This window comes from Salmo trutta, chromosome 33 (genome assembly GCF_901001165.1).
Source record: "Salmo trutta chromosome 33, fSalTru1.1, whole genome shotgun sequence".
Classification (NCBI taxonomy): Eukaryota; Metazoa; Chordata; class Actinopteri; order Salmoniformes; family Salmonidae; genus Salmo; species Salmo trutta.
The window spans coordinates 30,471,405-30,491,251 of NC_042989.1; the positions used below are offsets into that span (position 1 = coordinate 30,471,405).

The 19,847-nt window shown below is 40.5% G+C and overlaps 1 protein-coding gene across 2 annotated transcripts in view; it reads right to left on the bottom strand.

The window, feature by feature from the left end:
- Window positions 1–774: 774 nt before the first annotated feature.
- LOC115172822 (GTPase IMAP family member 8) overlaps window positions 775–19,847 on the bottom strand; it is a 40,143-nt gene continuing 21,070 nt past the window's right edge. For both annotated transcript variants that reach the window (XM_029730609.1, XM_029730608.1), the window contains 10 exons: window positions 17,643–18,341; window positions 15,621–15,713; window positions 15,350–15,455; window positions 13,733–13,835; window positions 10,158–10,222; window positions 9,854–10,068; window positions 9,515–9,762; window positions 7,519–7,644; window positions 3,611–3,758; window positions 775–3,103 (listed from right to left, as the gene is read on the bottom strand). In XM_029730609.1, the coding sequence (XP_029586469.1) occupies window positions 2,787–3,103; window positions 3,611–3,758; window positions 7,519–7,644; window positions 9,515–9,762; window positions 9,854–10,068; window positions 10,158–10,222; window positions 13,733–13,835; window positions 15,350–15,455; window positions 15,621–15,713; window positions 17,643–18,341 (2,120 nt within the window). In that variant the 3' untranslated portion in view covers window positions 775–2,786. The remainder of the gene's footprint in view (window positions 3,104–3,610; window positions 3,759–7,518; window positions 7,645–9,514; window positions 9,763–9,853; window positions 10,069–10,157; window positions 10,223–13,732; window positions 13,836–15,349; window positions 15,456–15,620; window positions 15,714–17,642; window positions 18,342–19,847) is intronic.

The window sequence follows — 19,847 nt, forward strand, 5'->3', positions numbered from 1 at the left end:
GATACCATGGTATACATGGGCAGTATGGGGGTTAGTTCTGTTACCATGGTATACATGGGCAGTATGGGTGTTAGTTCTGTTATCATGGTATACATGGGCAGTATGGGTGTTAGTTCTGTTACCATGGTATACATGGGCAGTATGGGGGTTAGTTCTGATACCATGGTATACATGGGCAGTATGGGTGTTAGTTCTGTTACCATGGTATACATGGGCAGTATGGGTGTTAGTTCTGTTACCATGGTATACATGGGCAGTATGGGTGTTAGTTCTGTTATCATGGTATACATGGGCAGTATGGGTGTTAGTTCTGTTATCATGGTATACATGGGCAGTATGGGTGTTAGTTCTGTTATCATGGTATACATGGGCAGTATGGGGGTTAGTTCTGTTACCATGGTATACATGGGCAGTAATGGGTGTTAGTTCTGTTATCATGGTATACATGGGCAGTATGGGGGTTAGTTCTGATACCATGGTATACATGGACAGTAATGGTGGTTAGTTCTGTTACCATGGTATACATGGGCAGTAATGGATGTTAGTTCTGTTATCATGGTATACATGGGCAGTATGGGTGTTAGTTCTGATACCATGGTATCAGGGTGTTAGTTCTGCTCTGCAGAGTGGAGTCATGGTCCTACTACTTTTTCGTCATGTGGTCAGAAAAAACTCTGAAACTCAGGAAACCCTACACATGCTCTCTCTGTCTCTGGTTTCACATCATGACATGTTCACTTCCGGGAGGAGAGATGAGATACATGCACATCCATCAACAATCATATTAGCATTTATTGAAATACCTGTTTTCAACAGTTATTTATAAACCAGATTGTGTTTCTATACAACATAACACAGTGCTAGAGTAATGGACTGTACATCTCAGAAACAAACTAAAGAGGACAGACAACCAAGACATAAGACAACAATCTCTTTGTTCATATGGATCTTTCACAGAAAGAAGACAGTCATGTAACAAGAATATATAGTAGTACTTTAACATACTTGGACCACATTGTGTGACAATACGGTAAGGGGACAAGAGGAACCAAAGACAACATCATATGCCTCCTTTCACTCATCCTTCCACCCATCCATCCATCCATGCTTCCATCCATCCGTTACGGCTCCTCCAAATACCAAGACACCTCTTAGGTCGATGGCGAGTCCAACAGCTCACGTTAGTCTCTATGTCTCAATATTCTGAAATACCTCTATTTCATTTAATCCTAGAAACCTGACCCATGACCAGAGGAATGGCAATGGATGTTTTAACCAGCCCATGAAAGACATCTAGCCAATAAATTCAAACGTATTGAAATCAATATGGTCCATAGGGACAGTGAGAATCTTCTGTCCTTCACAGTGATGTGATCAGGTTTGTATTGGTCATAAATATGATCAAACGAAAAAGAGAGAAATACCACAGTGTTAGTATTCATTCAGGAAGTACAGGACGTCTTGCATTTTGGGTGTTGAACTCATCCATACTATATAAAGGAGAACATTGGAAATTGCCCCATGTACACATTAGATACAGAAATTATGCATTAATTCAAAAGTTCATAAATTAGTTGGTTTCTCTCATTTCGCCGTTACACACAGAGTTTAAGATGATGGACAACCAAAGCAGAGGACATACATTTTCTATGATCTGCGCAATAATATCTGATAAAAAAAAGCTCTTCTCAGAAAAACACACACCTGACTGACGTTACCGAACTAGTAGGCTATTCATTGATCATAATTGTAGCCAAAACAATGATTCTGCACAGTGCACACAGTGAGAATATGATACACTATATGTCATTGTCTGTAGAAACCCAGTAGAACAACCTGAGTTTCCTGTATTGTCAGTTTTAGATGTCTATTCTGAAGTGTTTGGCTAAATGACCATTTAAGGACTATTAATGAGAAGCATCAGTGAGAGAGACAACCCTACTCTGTGCCTTGTTAAAGTGAAGTGTTACAACGCTACCTGGTCTTATCATCAACAAGTTGTGATTATATTGGAGTCCCATGAACACTAATGAGGCGTAATTGGTGTGTAAAACAGTGTTTGTGTTGTCACTTCATTACATGTTGATTGTGTTAGACTACCAGAAATGAAATAGGTGTTTCACTATAGAGATCAACCCTGACAATTCTGATCAATGATTGCTAGGTTTAATATCTTCTTTATTTAAGTTTTGAAAACATAGGAAATTAATACAGAGATAATCAAATCAATTACAATCTAATGATTATAAATATATTTTTTGATACAAATTCAATAATCCCCCCCCTATTTTTTCAAAATGGTCATCAGTATTTTACTTAATTGCTATGTACAGTCAAAATGATAGCTATTATTATTAAAAGATCAATCATATCAAACCATTATCATGGAGTGACTGTACGGGATTGGCACTAGTTCACGTTACATGTTATAGTGGAATGAGAAGTTAACTGTCCAGTTCAATAAAATAAGATGGTTTGCGGCTCTATATTAAAACACCGTATGTCATCAAGCACAAAAAGGACATAAAAACAAAATACAGACAATATAAAAATAGAAAAAGTGCAATTCATCTGTGATTTTATAATGATTCAACTTGACATTATATACACTATTCACACTCTAACCTGAAATCCAACATGTTTGGCTTATTGAAGAGAGTTCAATACATTGCATATTGAGGTTGAGGTTATGTTGAATGATAGAGAAGTGATCAGCCTAACACGCTAATTCCAAAATGTAGACGTCAAAGGACATGCTCATCAATGCATCATACTCTGACAATGTTTTAGCTGAAGCCAAGCGTTGTGCATAAGAAGGGGTCCAGTTCAACCAGAAGGGTTTTCATTATTAAACATGAAACAGCTCCTTTCCTCAGCACCATGTCAATGACTTCCCGGGCCTTCTCTGCCCTCTCAGGAATCACTTTTACTGTCTCCATTTCATGGTTATTAATCACTTTTTGTTGCAGAAGTCCATCCAGCAGATCGTCAACAACCGACTTTGACACACGATCCACAAAGTCCTTTCGTACAGAATGCAGTTGCTTCTCTGCAGAATCACTGTGACTGTTCTCAGCCTGATCCCTTCCCACTAACACAGAACCTGAGAATCAGGAAAACAAAGACATGAACCTCTGTATACAATTATGTATGCTGTGTAACACCAGTGTTTACGAGCACAGTGCAGCAGCAGATAATCCCTTCTAACATCACTAATCCATCCACATCACTGATGGGTCCACAGTAAGGTGGGAATGGTGGTTGGATGGGTTTAAAGAAAACCTTCTCATATACAGGCCTTGAGGTCCCAAACACAGCTGGATTTCATCTTTCATCTTAGAACTAATTTAGATATCGGGCACCTTTACCATGTTCATTTGAGTTTATGTTTGCTAAATGTTTTTTTTTAATGGAAAACAAAAAATGAGTGTTCCTTATTGGACAAGTTCAAGTTTCCAAATATGTTTTGTCCTGTTGTACCCACTGAACATGATGTTAGAGAAATCTTAATGGTAGCCAACCAATGAGAAAAGAGGAACCAGCAGTACTGTGGACATTGTGGCTAAGGTATTTTAAAGTTTTAATTAAAATAATAATTGTATAGTTTTACCTGGCAGAAGGACACGTCCTGCCCACACTTCATGTCCATCAGCCCCTCTTTCCAGAAGTCTCAGCTCTACATGTTCCGTGTCTGGGTTCAGGAACACCTGAAAGGTGGGGTGGTAGTTTGGACCATAGTCCCAGTAAATCTGAATACGCTGAAACACAAAGTGACACTAGATTAGACTACATTGTAAATTGTACTTGTGCTGTTATCAAACCCTTTCCTTGTATCTCAGACACACCACAACGATGAACAGCTTAAAGCAGCGTGTGGCCGTCCTATCGCTTGGTGTCGCTGCCGTGTTAAAACATTTTCTAGTCAAAGGCACTCGGACATCCGATGCTCTGGTATGTTTCCTATATTAGCAGAGGAGCAACAACCAGTAACAGAGTTGAACTGTGGTTCCCAAACTTTTTATAGTCCCGTACCCCTTCAAACATTCAACCTCCAGCTGCGTACCCCCTTTAGCACCAGGGTCAGCGCACTCTCAAATGTTGTTTTTTGCCATCATTGTAAGCCTGCCACACACACACACTATACGATACATTTATTAAACATGAGAATGAGTGTGAATTTGTCACAACCCGGCTTGTGGGAAGTGACAACGAGCTCTTGTAGAACTAGGGCACAAATAATAATATAATGATAATCAATAATTTTGCTCTTTATTTAGCCATCTTACATATAAAACTTTATTTGTTCATTGATAATGGTGAATAACTCACCACAGGTTAATGAGAAGGGTGTGCTTGAAAGAATGCTCATAACTCTGCAATGTTGGGTTGTATTGGAGAGAGTCTCAGTCTCACATCATTTTCCACAAACAGTCTGTGCCTGTATTTAGTTTTCTTGCTAGTGAGGGCCGAGAATCCACTCTCACATAGGTACGTGGTTGCAAAGGTCATCAGTGTCTTAACAGAGCCATTTGCCAAGGCAGGATACTCTGAGCGCAGCCCAATCCAGAAATCTGGCAGTGGCTTCTGATTAAATAACATTTTCACAGAACCGCTTGTTGCAATTTTGATGAGGCTCTCTTGTTCAGATGTCAGTAAGTGGACTGGAGGCAGGGCATGAAAGGGACAACGAATCCAGTTGTTTGTGTCATCCGTTTCGGGAAAGTACCTGCGTAATTGCACACCCAACTCACTCAGGTGCTTCGCTATATCACATTTGACATTGTCCGTAAGCTTGAGTTAATTTGCACACAAAAAATCACACAACGATGGAAAGACATGTGTGTTGTCCTTGTTAATGCAGACAGAGAAGAGCTCCAACTTCTTAATCTGTCACGGTTGTCGTAAGGATTGGACCAAAATGCAGCGGGAATATGTATACTCATTTTCTTTTTATTTGAAGAAGGAGAAACAACTAAATACGTATACAAAAAGAACAAAACGAAACAGTCCTGTCAGGTGCAACAAACACTAAACAAGGAAGCAACTACCCACAAAATCCCAAAGAAAAAACACCCTTCTTAAATAGGACCTTCAATTAGAAGCAACTAGGAGCAGCTGCTTCCAATTGAAGGTCAACCCAACAAACACCACATAGAAATAGACATACTAGAACTAACATAGAAATAGACTAACAAGAACCTAACCCAACAAACCCCGAAACACTCTAACCAAACACACCCCTGCCACGTCCTGACCAAACTACAATAACAAATAACCCCTTATACTGGTCAGGACTTGACATAATCATAGCCTCAATTTTGTCCCGCAAATTGAATATAATTGCAGAGAGTCCCTGTAATCCTAGATTTAGATCAATCAGGCGAGAAAAAACATCACCCAGATAGGCCAGTCGTGTGAGAAACTCGTCATCATGCAAGCGGTCAGACAAGTGAAAATTATGGTCAGTAAAGAAAACTTTTGGCTCGTCTCCCAATAAAAAAAATGTGTCAATACTTTGCCCCTTGATAACCAGCGCACTTCTGTATGTTGTCAAAGCGTTACATGGTCGCTGCCCATTTCATTGCATAGTGCAGAAAATACACGAGAGTTCAGGGGCCTTGCTTTAACAAAGTTAACCATTTCTTTCAAGCTGCCAGGCATTCCTTTGGCAGCAAGAGCCTCTCGGTGGATGCTGCAGTGTACCCAAGTGGCGTTGGGAGGAACTGCTTGCACGCGCCTTACCACTCCACTATGTCTCCCTGTCATGGCTTTTGCGCCATCAGTACAGATACCAACACATCTTGACCACCAAAGTCCATTTGATGTCACAAAGCTGTCCAGTATTTTAAAAATATCCTCTCCTGTTGTCCTGGTTTCCAGTGGTTTGCAGAAGAGGATGTCTTCCTTAGTTGACCCCCGTAAACGTAACGGACATATACCAGGAGCTGCACCAGGTCCGCCACGTCTGTTGACTCATCCAGCTGCAACGCATAGAATTCACTGGCTTGTATGCGAAGCAGTAATTGTTTCATAACATCTCCTGCCATGTCACTGATGCGCCGTTAAACAGTGTTGTTTGATGGAGGTATTGTCTGTATAGTTTTTTGTCCTTTTCCCCCAGCATTGTCCCAGTCATATCCGCGGCAGCAGGAAGAAGTAAGTTCTCCACAATAGTACGGGGCTTGCCTGTCCTGGCCACTCGGTAACTCACCATATAAGACGCTTCTAGTCCCTTCTTATTAATGGTATCTGTTGCTTTTATACATGTCTTACTACTTGAAAGTCATATTAATTCTCGCCAAAAAAACTCCAGTGGCTTATTTTTTTCAATTGCCATGTTTTGTTTCTAAATGTCTGAGCAAGAGTGAAGGTTTCATTGAGTTGTGAGATAATCCTTTTCAGGAAAGACCCTACTCCCAATATAAGTGAACCCCAAATCAATGTAGTTCTTATCATATTTGCGCCTCTTCGATGGTCCAACGTCCCTGTCTGTTGTTCGGTGCTTTCCCGGGTAAGGGGGCAGTAGCTCTTCGGCTGCATCAGATTCACAACTGTCAGTGTAAATGCTAGCTGGGCTAACAACAAATGCAGAATTACTGATGCTAGCATTGGATGTGCTCGTGGAAGCAGAGCAACTTGTGTCATCAACAGGTGTAGGTGTAGTACTGCTGGTAGTAGCAATACTACCAGTAGAGCTGGTATGTGTCTCTATGGGCCTTACTTTTTTAACCATTTATCAATTTTCGGGCAAACGGAATGAGCAGCAGCTACATATTTACATTTTAGTCATTTAGCAGACGTTCTTATCCAGAGCAACTTACAGTAGAGAATGCATACATTTCATAAATTTCTTCTCTGTACTGGTCCCCCGTGGGAATCAAACCCACAACCCTGGCGTTGCAAACACCATGCTCTACCAACTGAGCCACCATTAGTGGAATTCTCGCGAGAGAGTAAGGGTTAATGTGATTGGATGTTAATTATTTGACTAGGCTACCTGTATTTGACATTGTGTTGTTATTTCGCTGAACACAAGATGGTTTCATTTTATTTTTGGCAGTGAAACGAGGATACTCAGGCGAGAAAAAAACCTCACCCAAATGTATAGCCCCGTTGGAAAATATAAATGGACTGCTTGAAAATGTGAAGATTTAAAAAAAAAATGTGAATCACATTTTTATTTGGCCTGGTTCATCTCTAGGTTTTTTCCTAGGTTCCTGCTTGTCTAGGGAGTTTTTCCTAGCCACCGTGTACCTACATTTGGGGTTTGAGGCTGGGTTTCTGTATAGCACTTTGTGACATCGGCTGATGTAAAAAGGGCTTTATAAATAAATTTGATTGATTGATTGATTGATTGATTGATAGGTGGGTGGGCGTGGGGAGCCGGCCATGAGTGTACATCTGGCACAATGTGATGTCATCATCACTATGTGACATCATCAGTATGTGACATCATCACTATGCGACATCATCATCAGTATGTGACATCATCTGTAAACAACATCAGTCAGAGTCTACCTTAGCTTTAGGGTAGATGTCCTGTATCTTCTTCAGATCACAGGAGAGACTGTATTTTCCCCCTCGACTTAGAGTGCAATCCGAACAGACCGGTATGTAAGTGTTCCCTGTTTGTTGCTGCTTCACCTGCCACAGAATAACAGATGATTATCAATGAGGACATGAAGACCTAAAAGGGGGGTATTGAACACTACCTGAATGTTTTGTCTTGAACCATGTTTTAAGAAGAAAAAAAAAGCTTTTTGAAGTTGAACAAAGTTACACCATTTCCTGTCAAAAGGAAAGCCACAGAGTTGAAGTCGGAAGTTTACATACACCTTAGCCAAATACATTTAAACTCAGTTTTTAACAATTCCTGACATTAATATCTAGTAAAAATTCCTTGTCTTAGGTCAGTTAGGATCACCACTTTATTTTAAGAATGTGAAATGTTAGAATAATAGTAGAGAGAATGATTTATTTCAGCTTTTTATTTCCATCACATTCCCAGTGGGTTTACAGACACTCAATTAGTATTTGGTAGCATTGCCTTTAAATTGTTTAACTTGGGTCAAACGTTTTGGGTAGCCTTCCACAAGCTTTCCACAATAAGTTGTGTGAATTTTGGCCCATTCCTCCTGACAGAGCTGGTGTAAATGAGTCAGGTTTGTAGGCCTCCTTGCTCGCACACGCTTTTTCAGTTCTGCCCACAAATTTTCTATAGGATTGAAGTCAGGGCTTTGTGATGGCCACTCCAATACCTTGACTTTGTTGTCCTTAAGCCATTTTGCCACAACATTGGAAGTATGCTTAGGGTCATTGTCCATTTGGAAGACCCATTTGCGACCAAGCTTTAACTTCCTGACTGATGTCTTGAGATGTTGCTTCAATATATCCACATAATTTTCCATCCTCAAGATGTCATCTATTTTGTGAAGTGCTCCAGTCCCTCCGGCAGCAAAGCACCCCCACAACATGATGCTGCCACCCCTATGCTTCACGGTTGGGATGGTGTTCCTCGGCTTGCAAGCATCCCCCTTTCTCCTCCAAACATAACGATGGTCATTATGGCCAAACAGTTCTATTTTTGTTTCATCAGACCAGAGGACATTTCTCCAAAACGTACGATCTTAGTCCCCATGTGCAGTTGCAAACCGTAGTCTGGCTTTTTCAGGGCGGTTTTGGAGCAGTGGCTTCTTCCTTGCTGAGCGGCCTTTCAGGTTATGTTGATATAGGACTCATTTTACTGTGTATATAGATACTTTTGTACCTGTTTCCTCCAGCATCTTCACAATGTCCTTTGCTGTTGTTCTGAGATTAATTTACACTTTTTGCACCAAATTACATTCATCTCTAGGGGACAGAACACATGTCCTTCCTAAGCAGTATGACAGCTGCGTGGTCCCATGGTGTTTATACTTGCGTACTATTGTTTGTACAGATGAACGTGGTACCTTCAGGCGTTTGGAAATAGCTCTGATTTCTTTTGAGTTTCCTATGATGTCAAGCAAAGAGGCACTGAGTTTGAAGGTAGGCCTTGAAATACATCCACAGATACACCTCCAATTGACTCAAATGATATCAATTAGCCTATCAGAAGTTTCTAAAGCCATGACATCATTTTCTGGAATTTTCCAAGCTATTTATAGGCACAGTCAACTTAGTGTATGTGAACTTCTGACCCACTGGAATTGTGACACAGTGAATTATAAGTGAAATAATCTGTCTGTAAACATTTGTTGGAAAAATGACTTGTGTCATGCACAAAGTAGATGTCCTGACCGACTTGCCAAAACTATAGTTTGTTTAACAAGAAATGTGTGGAGTGGTTGAAAAATGAGTTCTAATGACTCCAACCTAAGTGTATGTAAACTTCCGACTTCAACTGTATAAAAAAAAACTAAATAGTATTTTTTATGATTTCATTATTTTTTGAAGACATTTTTAGCACCACAGTTGTAAAATATAAAATACATGACAAGACATGTTTTGGTTAGCACATGGATTTGGTCTGTACCTCATTAAGAGGCACATTCGATGGCAGGACGATCACATTCAGAACTGACTGAGGATGGCCGAATGATTGGAGGAAAGGCAGCACCTGTCCCTTGATCGAGAGGAAGGGTTTAAACATTCTGACCAGGCCCCATAAGGAGAGGTCTGTGATGTTCACCACTACGTGTGTGTCAGTCACCCTCAGTGGTGGTAAAACCTCCACACTGTCACCAGTAACATGGGCCACAGACAGGGAATCAAGACCCTCTCCTGCAAAACAAATATATCTTACTCATCCACTGTCATTTGGCTGTTGTATTGGTCATCTTGATGATAGTTGTGAGAGTGGTGTGTAACTCACCAGAGAGAATCTCACAGTGTGGGAGATGTAGCTGACAGATAGACCCCTGAAGACACTCAATACTGAACAGGGGTCCTGCAGGAGTCTGGCCAGTGGAGTGCAGGAGATTCTCATCCCATTGGACAGTTCTGTACAGCACCTCCCCCTTCCCCTTCATCAGAAACACCAGCCCTGTCAAACTGCACTGGAACAGACCTGCATGGGAGCACTGAAGCCTGGAGGACACAGGACAATTATTAGTTACAATAATTAACACAAATCCTCTGAATCAACTGTATTAATGTTATCAGCAATACATTGTTACCTGCATGACATTTCTGTAAATCCTATGGATGTTTCAGGTGTTAATTTTGTCACAACAGCAAGTGTCTGAAATGCAGATTGAAAACACCAAATCAGCAGTCTCTTAGAAAGCAACTAGACCACCTTCGATCTGCACTGCAGCCGTTTTAATGGCGCCATCTGCAGTTGAAATAATAACAAATCTCTTTCCCCACCACTGTTTCGGTAAAAAGCTAAGGGTCGAGGCTGGAGAAATGTAACCACTCTTTAATTCATAGACAGAGCTAAGGATGCAAGGACTGACCATCCATGATATAAAAATTATTGTTTCAACCATGCTTTGAGGCTATACAGTGTTTGTTTACATTTATTTTGTCTATAAACACTGGAGTAAAACAAGCTTATATTTTGGGAGTATGACAGTTGAACTAAGCTCATGAGGCATTTCTAAGTTATATTCGTCAAGAATCAATGGGTACATATCATTCATTCATTTATAGTATGTAAAAAAAAATGTATGTACTGTAGCATCTGCAGATGAACCCTTTAAAGTACAAAATGTTTGTCCGATATTTCAAGATCTGAAACGTGGTCTAATGTCAACATGATGATAGTTGTGAGTGGTCCCGAGTGGCGCTCAGGACCTGAAACGTGGTCTAATGTCAACATGATGATCGTTGTAAGTGCTCCCGACTGGCGCAGCGGTCTAAGGCACTGCATCTCAGTGCTTGAGGTGTCACTACAGACCCTGGTTCGTTTCCAGGCTGTATCACAACTGGCCGTGGTTGGGAGTCCCATAGTGCGGCGCACAATTGGCCCAGCGTCGTCCGGGTTAGGTTTAAATAAAAACATATAAAACATAAATAAACTTGAGCAGATCCAACTACCGTAAATTCCGGCCTATAAGCCGCAACTTTTTTCCCAAGCTTTGAACCTCGCGGCTTAATTGGGGATCTGATCCCGTTAATGGGATTCATTGTCAAGTGACCATGGCGGGAAATTCAAAACTGCAAGAATCTAATAATTTCAATTTCTCAAACAATCAACTATTTCTCACCATTTGAAAGATAAACATCTCCTAAATCCAACCACATTGTCCGATTTCAAAGAGGCTTTACGGCGAAAGCATAAAGTTAGGTTATGTTAGGAGAGTACATTGAAAATAGCTGTGTGTAATGTTTTGTCAATTCAAAGACAGGCGTCAAAACAGATAACCAGCTAAAATTATGCACTAACCTTTGACAATCTTCCTCAGATGACACTCCTAGGACATTATGTTACACAATACATGCATTTTTTGTTCCATCAAGTTCATATTTATATCCAAAAACAGCATTTTACAGTAGCGGTGAAATTCAGATTTTTTTCTTCTCTGAAATGCTTCCGGTGAACAACGTTACAATTTACAAAATTACTATTCGAAAACATTGGTAAATTATAATATTGTCATTCAAATAATTATAGTTTAACATTTCGTAAATGCTACTGTCTTGCCAGATTTCAAAATAACTTTACTGGGAAATCACAAGTTGCAATAAACCGGGTGCTGTGCTAAGAACAATAGGCTAGGCTATATAGGTTAGCATCATCTTGTAACCATGTAATATCAATAATACTATTGTCAATAATCCATTACCTTTGATTATCTTCATCCATTGGCACTTCCAGGAATCCCAGGTTCACAACAAATGTGGTTTCTTTTGACAAAGTTCATAATGACAAAGTCCAAATAACTCCAAGTTGTTAGGCTTCGGTGGCTACTAAAAAGTAGCGCGGGGGGGTGGGAAGTCACGGCGAAAAGTTTAAAAAGTTTAAAAAAAAAATCTATTTACGTTCGTTCAAACATGTCAAACGTTGTTTAGCATCAATCTTTAGAGCCATTTTTAACGTGAAACATCAGTAATGTTTCAACCCGACCTCTCCTGTGTCTAGAAAAACGTTTTTGAAAAATGTCTCGCGTCACATGATTGCGCAGGTGCAGTCAATAATGAAGTGACGACATCCCAGGGAGGTCAACTTCTCTTCCTTGTCATCCGGTCTCTGTTCATCATAGACGCTTCAAACAACTTTATAAAGATCGCTGACATCTAGTGGAAGCCGTAGGAGTTGCGAAATGAATCCTTTCTCACTGTGTTATCTATTAAACAATGACTCAAAAAAATAGTACAGCCACAAAATTCTTTTTTTTTTCTCAGGTTTTTGCCTGCCATATGAGTTTTGTTATACTTACAGACACCATTCAAACAGTTTTAGAAAATTCAGAGTGTTTTCTATCCAAATCTGGTAATAATACGCATATCCTAGCTTCTGAGTTGGTGTAGGTGGCAGTTAAAAATGGGCACATATTTTTTTCAAAATTCTCAATACTGCCCCCTAGCCCCAACAATGACGCTGCTAATGTATGGATTTTTCCCGCTTTCAATTTTTTTTCTCCAAAAAAACACATTCTGTGACGTGTTCAGTTTTTTGGCGGCATGAAGCTTTCATTAGACCAATGAAATTGCCGAACGGGTTAAGGTCAAACAACTATTTTTGTTTACTGTTTAGATTAAATCGAGCGCTCTCAAACTTCCCATCATTCTGATTACGGTAGTCATTTTGTCACCCTGATTCCTGGGGGTACAACAAAGTATTTGCAGCCACTCGACATCAGTGTAAATCGTGCATTTAAGGTGGCGCTCCGTGTTCAGCGGGAGGCTTGGATGGCAAGTGGAGAAATTCTTCACTAAAACGGGCCGCATGCGAAGAGCAACTTATGGTCAAGTCTGCCAGTGGGTCCTGACAGCGTGGAGCACTGTCAAAAAATCCACTATCATCAACGGGTTTGGAAAGGCTGGACTGCTGCATGTTGAAGAGGGCTCAGCGGGGGATTTGCCTCCGGATGAAAGTGACGAGAGCGACAATGAAAACGATCCAATATCGGATGAAGCAATTCTGAGGCTATTCAACTCCGACACCGAAGGAGATGGTTTCAGTGCACAGGAGAAGGAAGATGGTGACCAATGACTTTCTTGGTAGGCTACTGTTTACTGCTAATTTTGTATTTTTTGTTACAAGCCTTGTTTCGTTAAAGCCTATTTATTTTTGTTACAAGCCGTGCTTCGTTAAAGCCTATTTATTTTTGTTACAAGCCGTGTTTCGTTAAAGCCTATTTATTTTTGTTACAAGCCGTGTTTCGTTAAAGCCTGTGTAAAGTTCATTTGTTTCAATGTACCGGTAGGCACCTGCGGCTTATAGACATGTGCGGCTTATTTATGTTCAAAATAATATTTTTTTTAAATTCAGTGGGTGCGGCTTATATTCAGGTGTGCTTAATAGTCCAGAAATGACGGTACATGCCTGAATACCATATGAAAGGAATAGACATCTATAATTAAGACAGTGGCTTATTTTTTATTATTAATTATTGAGGCATATAACTGGATCTTTTCTACACAACTGAGGGATGCAAACTCGACATTACACAACATTTGAGGAGTGAAAACATTTAAGTACTTTAAAATAATGACTGTCCTACAATAATCAAACTGTGAGTATTGAGAATGTTTAATAGAGTTGAACTGAAACACTGAGGCAATGATGATATAGTCTACTTACATGTTCCGCTGGTGTAGATGTAGAGCTGTGTTCAGATTCAGGGTTTGATGTGTCACTGGTGAACGGATTCTTCTGACTACAAAAGATACTTCTGACTACAGAACTATATTCAGAGAACAGGGTTAGTTAGGGCAGGGAGATAGAGAATTAGTGTATCCATTGTTGCATGCTACAATAGAGAGAGACAGAGATTAAGAAAGCTCTGAAGGTTTCCGCTTGTGCTACAGTAGCCTTGATGTCAACCTCCCCACTCTTGCATCTTCAGTACATTTTTCAGCATTTTTGTTAATATTCACTACCGGTCAAAAGTTTCAGAACACCTTCTCATTCCAAGGTTTTTATTTATTTATACTATTTTCTACATTGTCGAATAATAGTGAAGACATCAAAACTATGAAATAACTGATATGGAATCATGTAGTAACCAAAGAAGTGTTAAGCAAATTAAAATATATTTAATATTTGAGATTCTTCAAATAGACACCCGTTACCTTGATGACAGCTTTGCACACTCTTGGCATTCTCTCAACCAGCTTCATGAAGTAGTCACCTGGAATGCATTTCAATGAACAGGTTTGACATCTTAAGTTAATTTGTGGAATTTATTTCCTTCTTAATGCGTTTGAGCCTATCAGTTGTGTTGTGACAAGGTAGGGGTGGTATACAGAAGATAGCCCTATTTGGTAAAAGACCAAGTCCATATTATGGCAAAAACAGCTCAAATAAGCAAAGAGAAATGACAGTCCATCATTACTTTAAGACATGAAGGTCAGTCAATACGGAACATTTCAAGAACTTTTTAAGTTTCTTCAAGTGCAGTCGCAAAAACCATCAAGCGCTTTGATGAAACTGGCTCTCTTGAGGACCGCCACAGGAAAGGAAGACCCCGAGTTACCTCTGCTGCAAAGGATAAGTTCATTAGAGTTACCAACCTCAGGAATTGCAGCCCAAATAAATGCTTCACAGAGCTCAAGTAACAGACACATCTCAACATCAACGGTTCAGAGGAGACTGTGTGAATCAGGCCTTCATGGTCGAATTGCTGCATTACACACCTCCAGGCTGAGTAAGGGCTATTTGACCAAGAAGGAGAGTGATGGAGTGCTGCATCAAATGACCAGGCCTCCACAATCTCCCGACCTCAACCAAATTGAGATGGTTTGGGATGAGTCGGACCGCAGAGTGAAGGAAAAGCAGCCAACAAGTGCTCAACGTATGTGGGAACTCCTTCAAGACTGTTGGAAAAGTATTCCAGGTGAAGCTGGTTGAGAAAATGCCAAGAGTGTGCAAAGCTGTCATCAAGGCAAAGGCTGGCTATTTGAAGAATCTCAAATATATTTAGATTTTTTTAATGCTTTTTTGGTTACTACATGTGTTATTTCATAGTTTTGATGTCTTCTCTATTATTCTACAATGTAGAAAATAGTAAAAATTAAGAAAAACCCTTGAATGAGTAGGCGTTCTAAAACTTTTCACTGGTAGTGTACATTGACATGCTACTAGTGTGTATGTGCAATAATGTTTGAATGTGTACAGCTTGTTACATCCTCAGTAGATCTGATTATTATAGAACATGTTTTGTGAGGGAGAAGCGGAGCCTCAGACAACAGTGCCTACCTCATGAAATCCAAGCTGGAGTTGTGCTCACATACTGGTTCTGATGTCTGGGAGCTGTACACAGAGCTTCTCAGAGACTGGGTATCAGATATGTATTCTCCAGGTACTGGACAACATCACAACAAGAGAACTATAAAACTTAGATTAGGCTGAAGTACTCTACAATCCATTATTTTTCTTGCTTGGTGAATGATAAAATGATAAACGCATTCAACACATTATTTTTATTTTGATAAAACTGTATTCTCAGGGAAGAATCGTAACATCCTACCCACTAGCCTCAGCAGAGATTCAGCTACAGATCCAACCCCAGACATCTGTTCTGAACCATCATATCCAGTCTCAGGTCTGCTGCCTCCACTCACTGTAAAACAACACAATGCTTGCATCATGTAGATAACCTCCTAGAGTTGATTGCTAAGTTACATAACAAACAAATCCCCATCAATTTCCAGTCTCAACGTCACCAGTCTCAACGTCAACAGTGAATAGGCGACTCCGGGATGCTGGCCTTCTAGGCAGAGTTGCAAAGAAAAAGCCATATCTCAGACTGACCAATAAAAATAAAAGATTAAGATGGGCAAAAGAACACAGACACTGGACCTAGGAACTCTACCTAGAAGGCCAGCATCCCGGAGATGCCTCTTCACCGTTGATGTTCAGACTGGTGTTTTGCGGGCACTATTTAATGAAGCTGCCAGTTGAGGACTTGTGAGGCGTCTGTTTCTCAAACTAGACACTCTAATGTACTTGTCCTCTTGCTCAGTTGTGCACCGGGCCTCCCACTCCTCTTTCTATTCTGGTTAGAGCCAGTTTGCGCTGTTCTGTGAAGGGAGTAGTACACAGCGTTGTACGAGATCTTCAGTTTCTTGGCAATTTCTGTAATCGAACCCACAAATGCTGATGCTCCAGATACTCAACTAGTCTAAAGAAGGCCAGTTTTATTGCTTCTTTAATCAGAACAGTTTTCAGCTGTGCTAACATAATTGCAAAATGGTTTTCTAATGATCAATTAGCCTTTTAAAATGATCAACTTGGATTAGCTAACACAACGTGCCATTGGAACACAGGAGTGATGGTTGCTGATAATGGGCCTCTGTACGCCTATGTAAATATTCCATTAAAAATCAGCTGTTTCCAGCAACAATAGTCATTTACAATATTAACAATGTCTACACTGTATTTCTGATCAATTTGATGTTATTTTAATGGACAAAAAATGTGCCTTTCTTTCTAAAACAAGGACATTTCTAAGTGAACCCAAACTTTTGAATGGTAGTGTATCTCTAGAGATATTTTTTTGCGTTGGATGCGTCTCAATCCACTACATCCGCCAGTGTCGCACTTCCGCATCTGAAGGTAGAGCTAGAGCGGTGTTTGTCAGACCATGAGACATCCTACCAACCGTTTTGCTCTAGGACCCCCACAAATGTCAGGAGAATCATTTGAAGTCGGTACCGTCGATGTGCCAACTTCTGTTTGGTAGTGTCCAACCCGTTTGGGCTACAAACTGGGACCCCACTGTGGAAAGGGGAGATTCTAACAAACATGATGGTGTTCTCTGTTTTGCTCTACGACCCCCACACGTGTTAACGGGACTTGTCTGAAGGTAACCGGTACCCGTTTAAAAAAAGTAATGGAAGTATGAAGGTAATTTTGTGCCTACCCAAAAAAGGGGTTAAATATGTGTACAAAGTTTTTTTATATCTTCTAGATTTAGGACAGGCACTTCAACATCTTGTTTCTTATGATTTTCTTTTTTTACTGTCCTTTTTGCAATGTATGAATGTGTTTTTCAATGTGTTTCTATGGGCTTTAGTAGTAAAGGCCAAAATCAATATTTTATAACCAAAAATAATACATAGATTTTTTTTAATACCTAAAGGGGTCCTAAAATTCTAAATCAAATAGCTAAATGATCCATAGTATGACCATCTTAAAACAATTCCATATGTCAGGTTAGCAGCCCCGGCCCCCCTCCCCCAACGTTTTAGACTAAAGAAATAAGCAATAATGATACCTACACTATGATGGTGTTTGGTTCAGGTTTATGAATAATGTTAATAACAGAAGGAAAGTGGACTGTAGAATTTATTCTGTCTTATTTTGTTTAAATGTTATTTTGTAATATGATGTGTGACTGGAATCTTGATTTGTTTTTAAATCATGATCCTTTTGTAAACATATGTGCACCTCTAAGTTGGTAAACTAACCTTTTTAAATTGAGGGTAGCCAAACAAGAACGTTGTAGCACGCTTGAGACTTGAAGGTACTGTCAGAGTACCATACTTACTACTCAGAAGAAGAGGGTATATGCTGTGAGCTCCCTTTAATGGCAAAGATGGTTTCTCCCACATCTCCTCAGGTATCCAATTCATTCCTTCTTCACAATCTCTTTCAGGGTAAAACACATCTCCACTGTTGGCTGCCACCAACTCATCTATCTTCTCCAGCAGCTCTGTGACCTGAGTGACATCACCCTTGTTCTCATTGTTGAGGACATGATACCTGTTTCCACATTTCTCAACAAGCCACTGGAGGGCCTTCCCTTCTCTCTGAATATGCTGCTCAATGGTTGTGTCTCCAAGACAGTCTCCATGGGTAAACAGCACTATAGTGTGACTCCAGACTCTCTCACTGAGAAGCTCCAGGTGGTCCTCTGCAGCATTTGTTTCTTCTTCTTTGAATGAAACATCCACCCGTATGACCAGGAGGAGAGTGTGGGGTCCTGGGGGACACAGAGACACACTGAACACAATCTCCTGTTTAACCAGCTCAGGAGTGTACTCTACAGGGAGATTCTTCGACCAGCCAGGAGTGTCGACCACAGTGACCTGCCTCCCTGCTACTTCCCCCTGTCTCTTCACACACTGAGTGGCTGTCCTCAGGTCAAACTCCTCTCTGCCCAAGATGGTGTTTCCTGCTGAACTCTTCCCAGCATCTCTGGATCCCAGCAGCACAATCCTCAGCTCTGAGAGATGGAGGTAGTCACCTGTCAGAGAGAACACAGCTTTTATTGATCTGAAGGTGCGATTTGGGAGCATTATGATAACATAGATCACATTGTAGGATGCGATTTTCAAAACACATTGCGATCCATTTTAACACAGCTAATCTACAGAGAAGTTTCAAAAATTGGGTTACTCGCATTAACTGAAAAATAATGTCAGCGGATGATGCATGTTCAGTGCCTTCAGAAAATATTCACATCACCTTTTTTTTTTACAGCCTGAATGTAACATGTATTAAATTGAGATGTATTGTCTGTACTGATCTTTAAAATATATATATTTAACTAGGCAAGTCAGTTAAGAACAAATATTTATTTACAATGACGGCCTACCCTGGCCTAACCCAGATGACACTGGGCCAATTGTGCTGGGTCACAGCCGGTTGTGACACAGCCTGGAATTGAACCAGGGTCTGTAGTGACACCTCTAGCACTGAGATGCAAGATCTACACATACACATACATTTTTACAAATTCATTAAAAATTAAAAGCTGAAATGTCTTCAGTCAAAAATTATTCAACCACTTTATGGCAAGTCATAAATAAGTTCACGAGTAAGAAAATGTGCTTAAGTCACATAATAAGTTGCATGGACTCACTGTGTGCAATAATAGTGGTTGACATTATTTGTTTATGACTACCCCATCTCTGTACCCCACATACACAATTATCTGTAAGGTTCTTCAATTGAGTAGTGAATTCATGCACAGATTTAAAGACCAGGGAGGTTTTCCAATGCCTCACAAAAAAGGGCACTGATTGGTAGATAAAAACCAATATATATATATATATATATATATATATATATATATATATACACACTGCTCAAAAGATTAAAGGGAACACTTAAACAACACAATGTAACTCCAAGTCAATCACACTTCTGTGAAATCAAACTGTCCACTTAGGAAGAAACACTGATTGACAATAAATGTCACATGCTGTTGTGCAAATGGAATAGACAACAGGTGGAAATTATAGGCAATTAGCAAGACACCCCCAATAAAGGAGTGGTTCTGCAGGTGGGGACCACAGACCACTTCTCAGTTCCTAAGCTTCCTGGCTGATGTTTTGGTCACTTTTGAATGCTGGCGGTGCTTTCACTCTAGTGGTAGCATGAGATGGAGTCTACAACCCACACAAGTGGCTCAGGTAGTGCAGCTCATCCAGGATGGCACATCAATGCGAGCTGTGGCAAGAAGGTTTGCTGTGTCTGTCAGCGTAGTGTCCAGAGCATGGAGGCGCTACCAGTAGACAGGCCAGTACATCAGGAGACGTGGAGGAGGCCGTAGGAGGGCATCAACCCAGCAGCAGGACCGCTACCTCCGCCTTTGTGCAAGGAGGTGCAGGAGAAGCACTGCCAGAGACCTGCAAAATGACCTCCAGCAGGCCACAAATGTGCATGTGTCTGCTCAAACGGTCAGAAACAGACTCCATGAGGGTGGTATGAGGGCCCGACATCCACAGGTGGGGGTTGTGCTTACAGC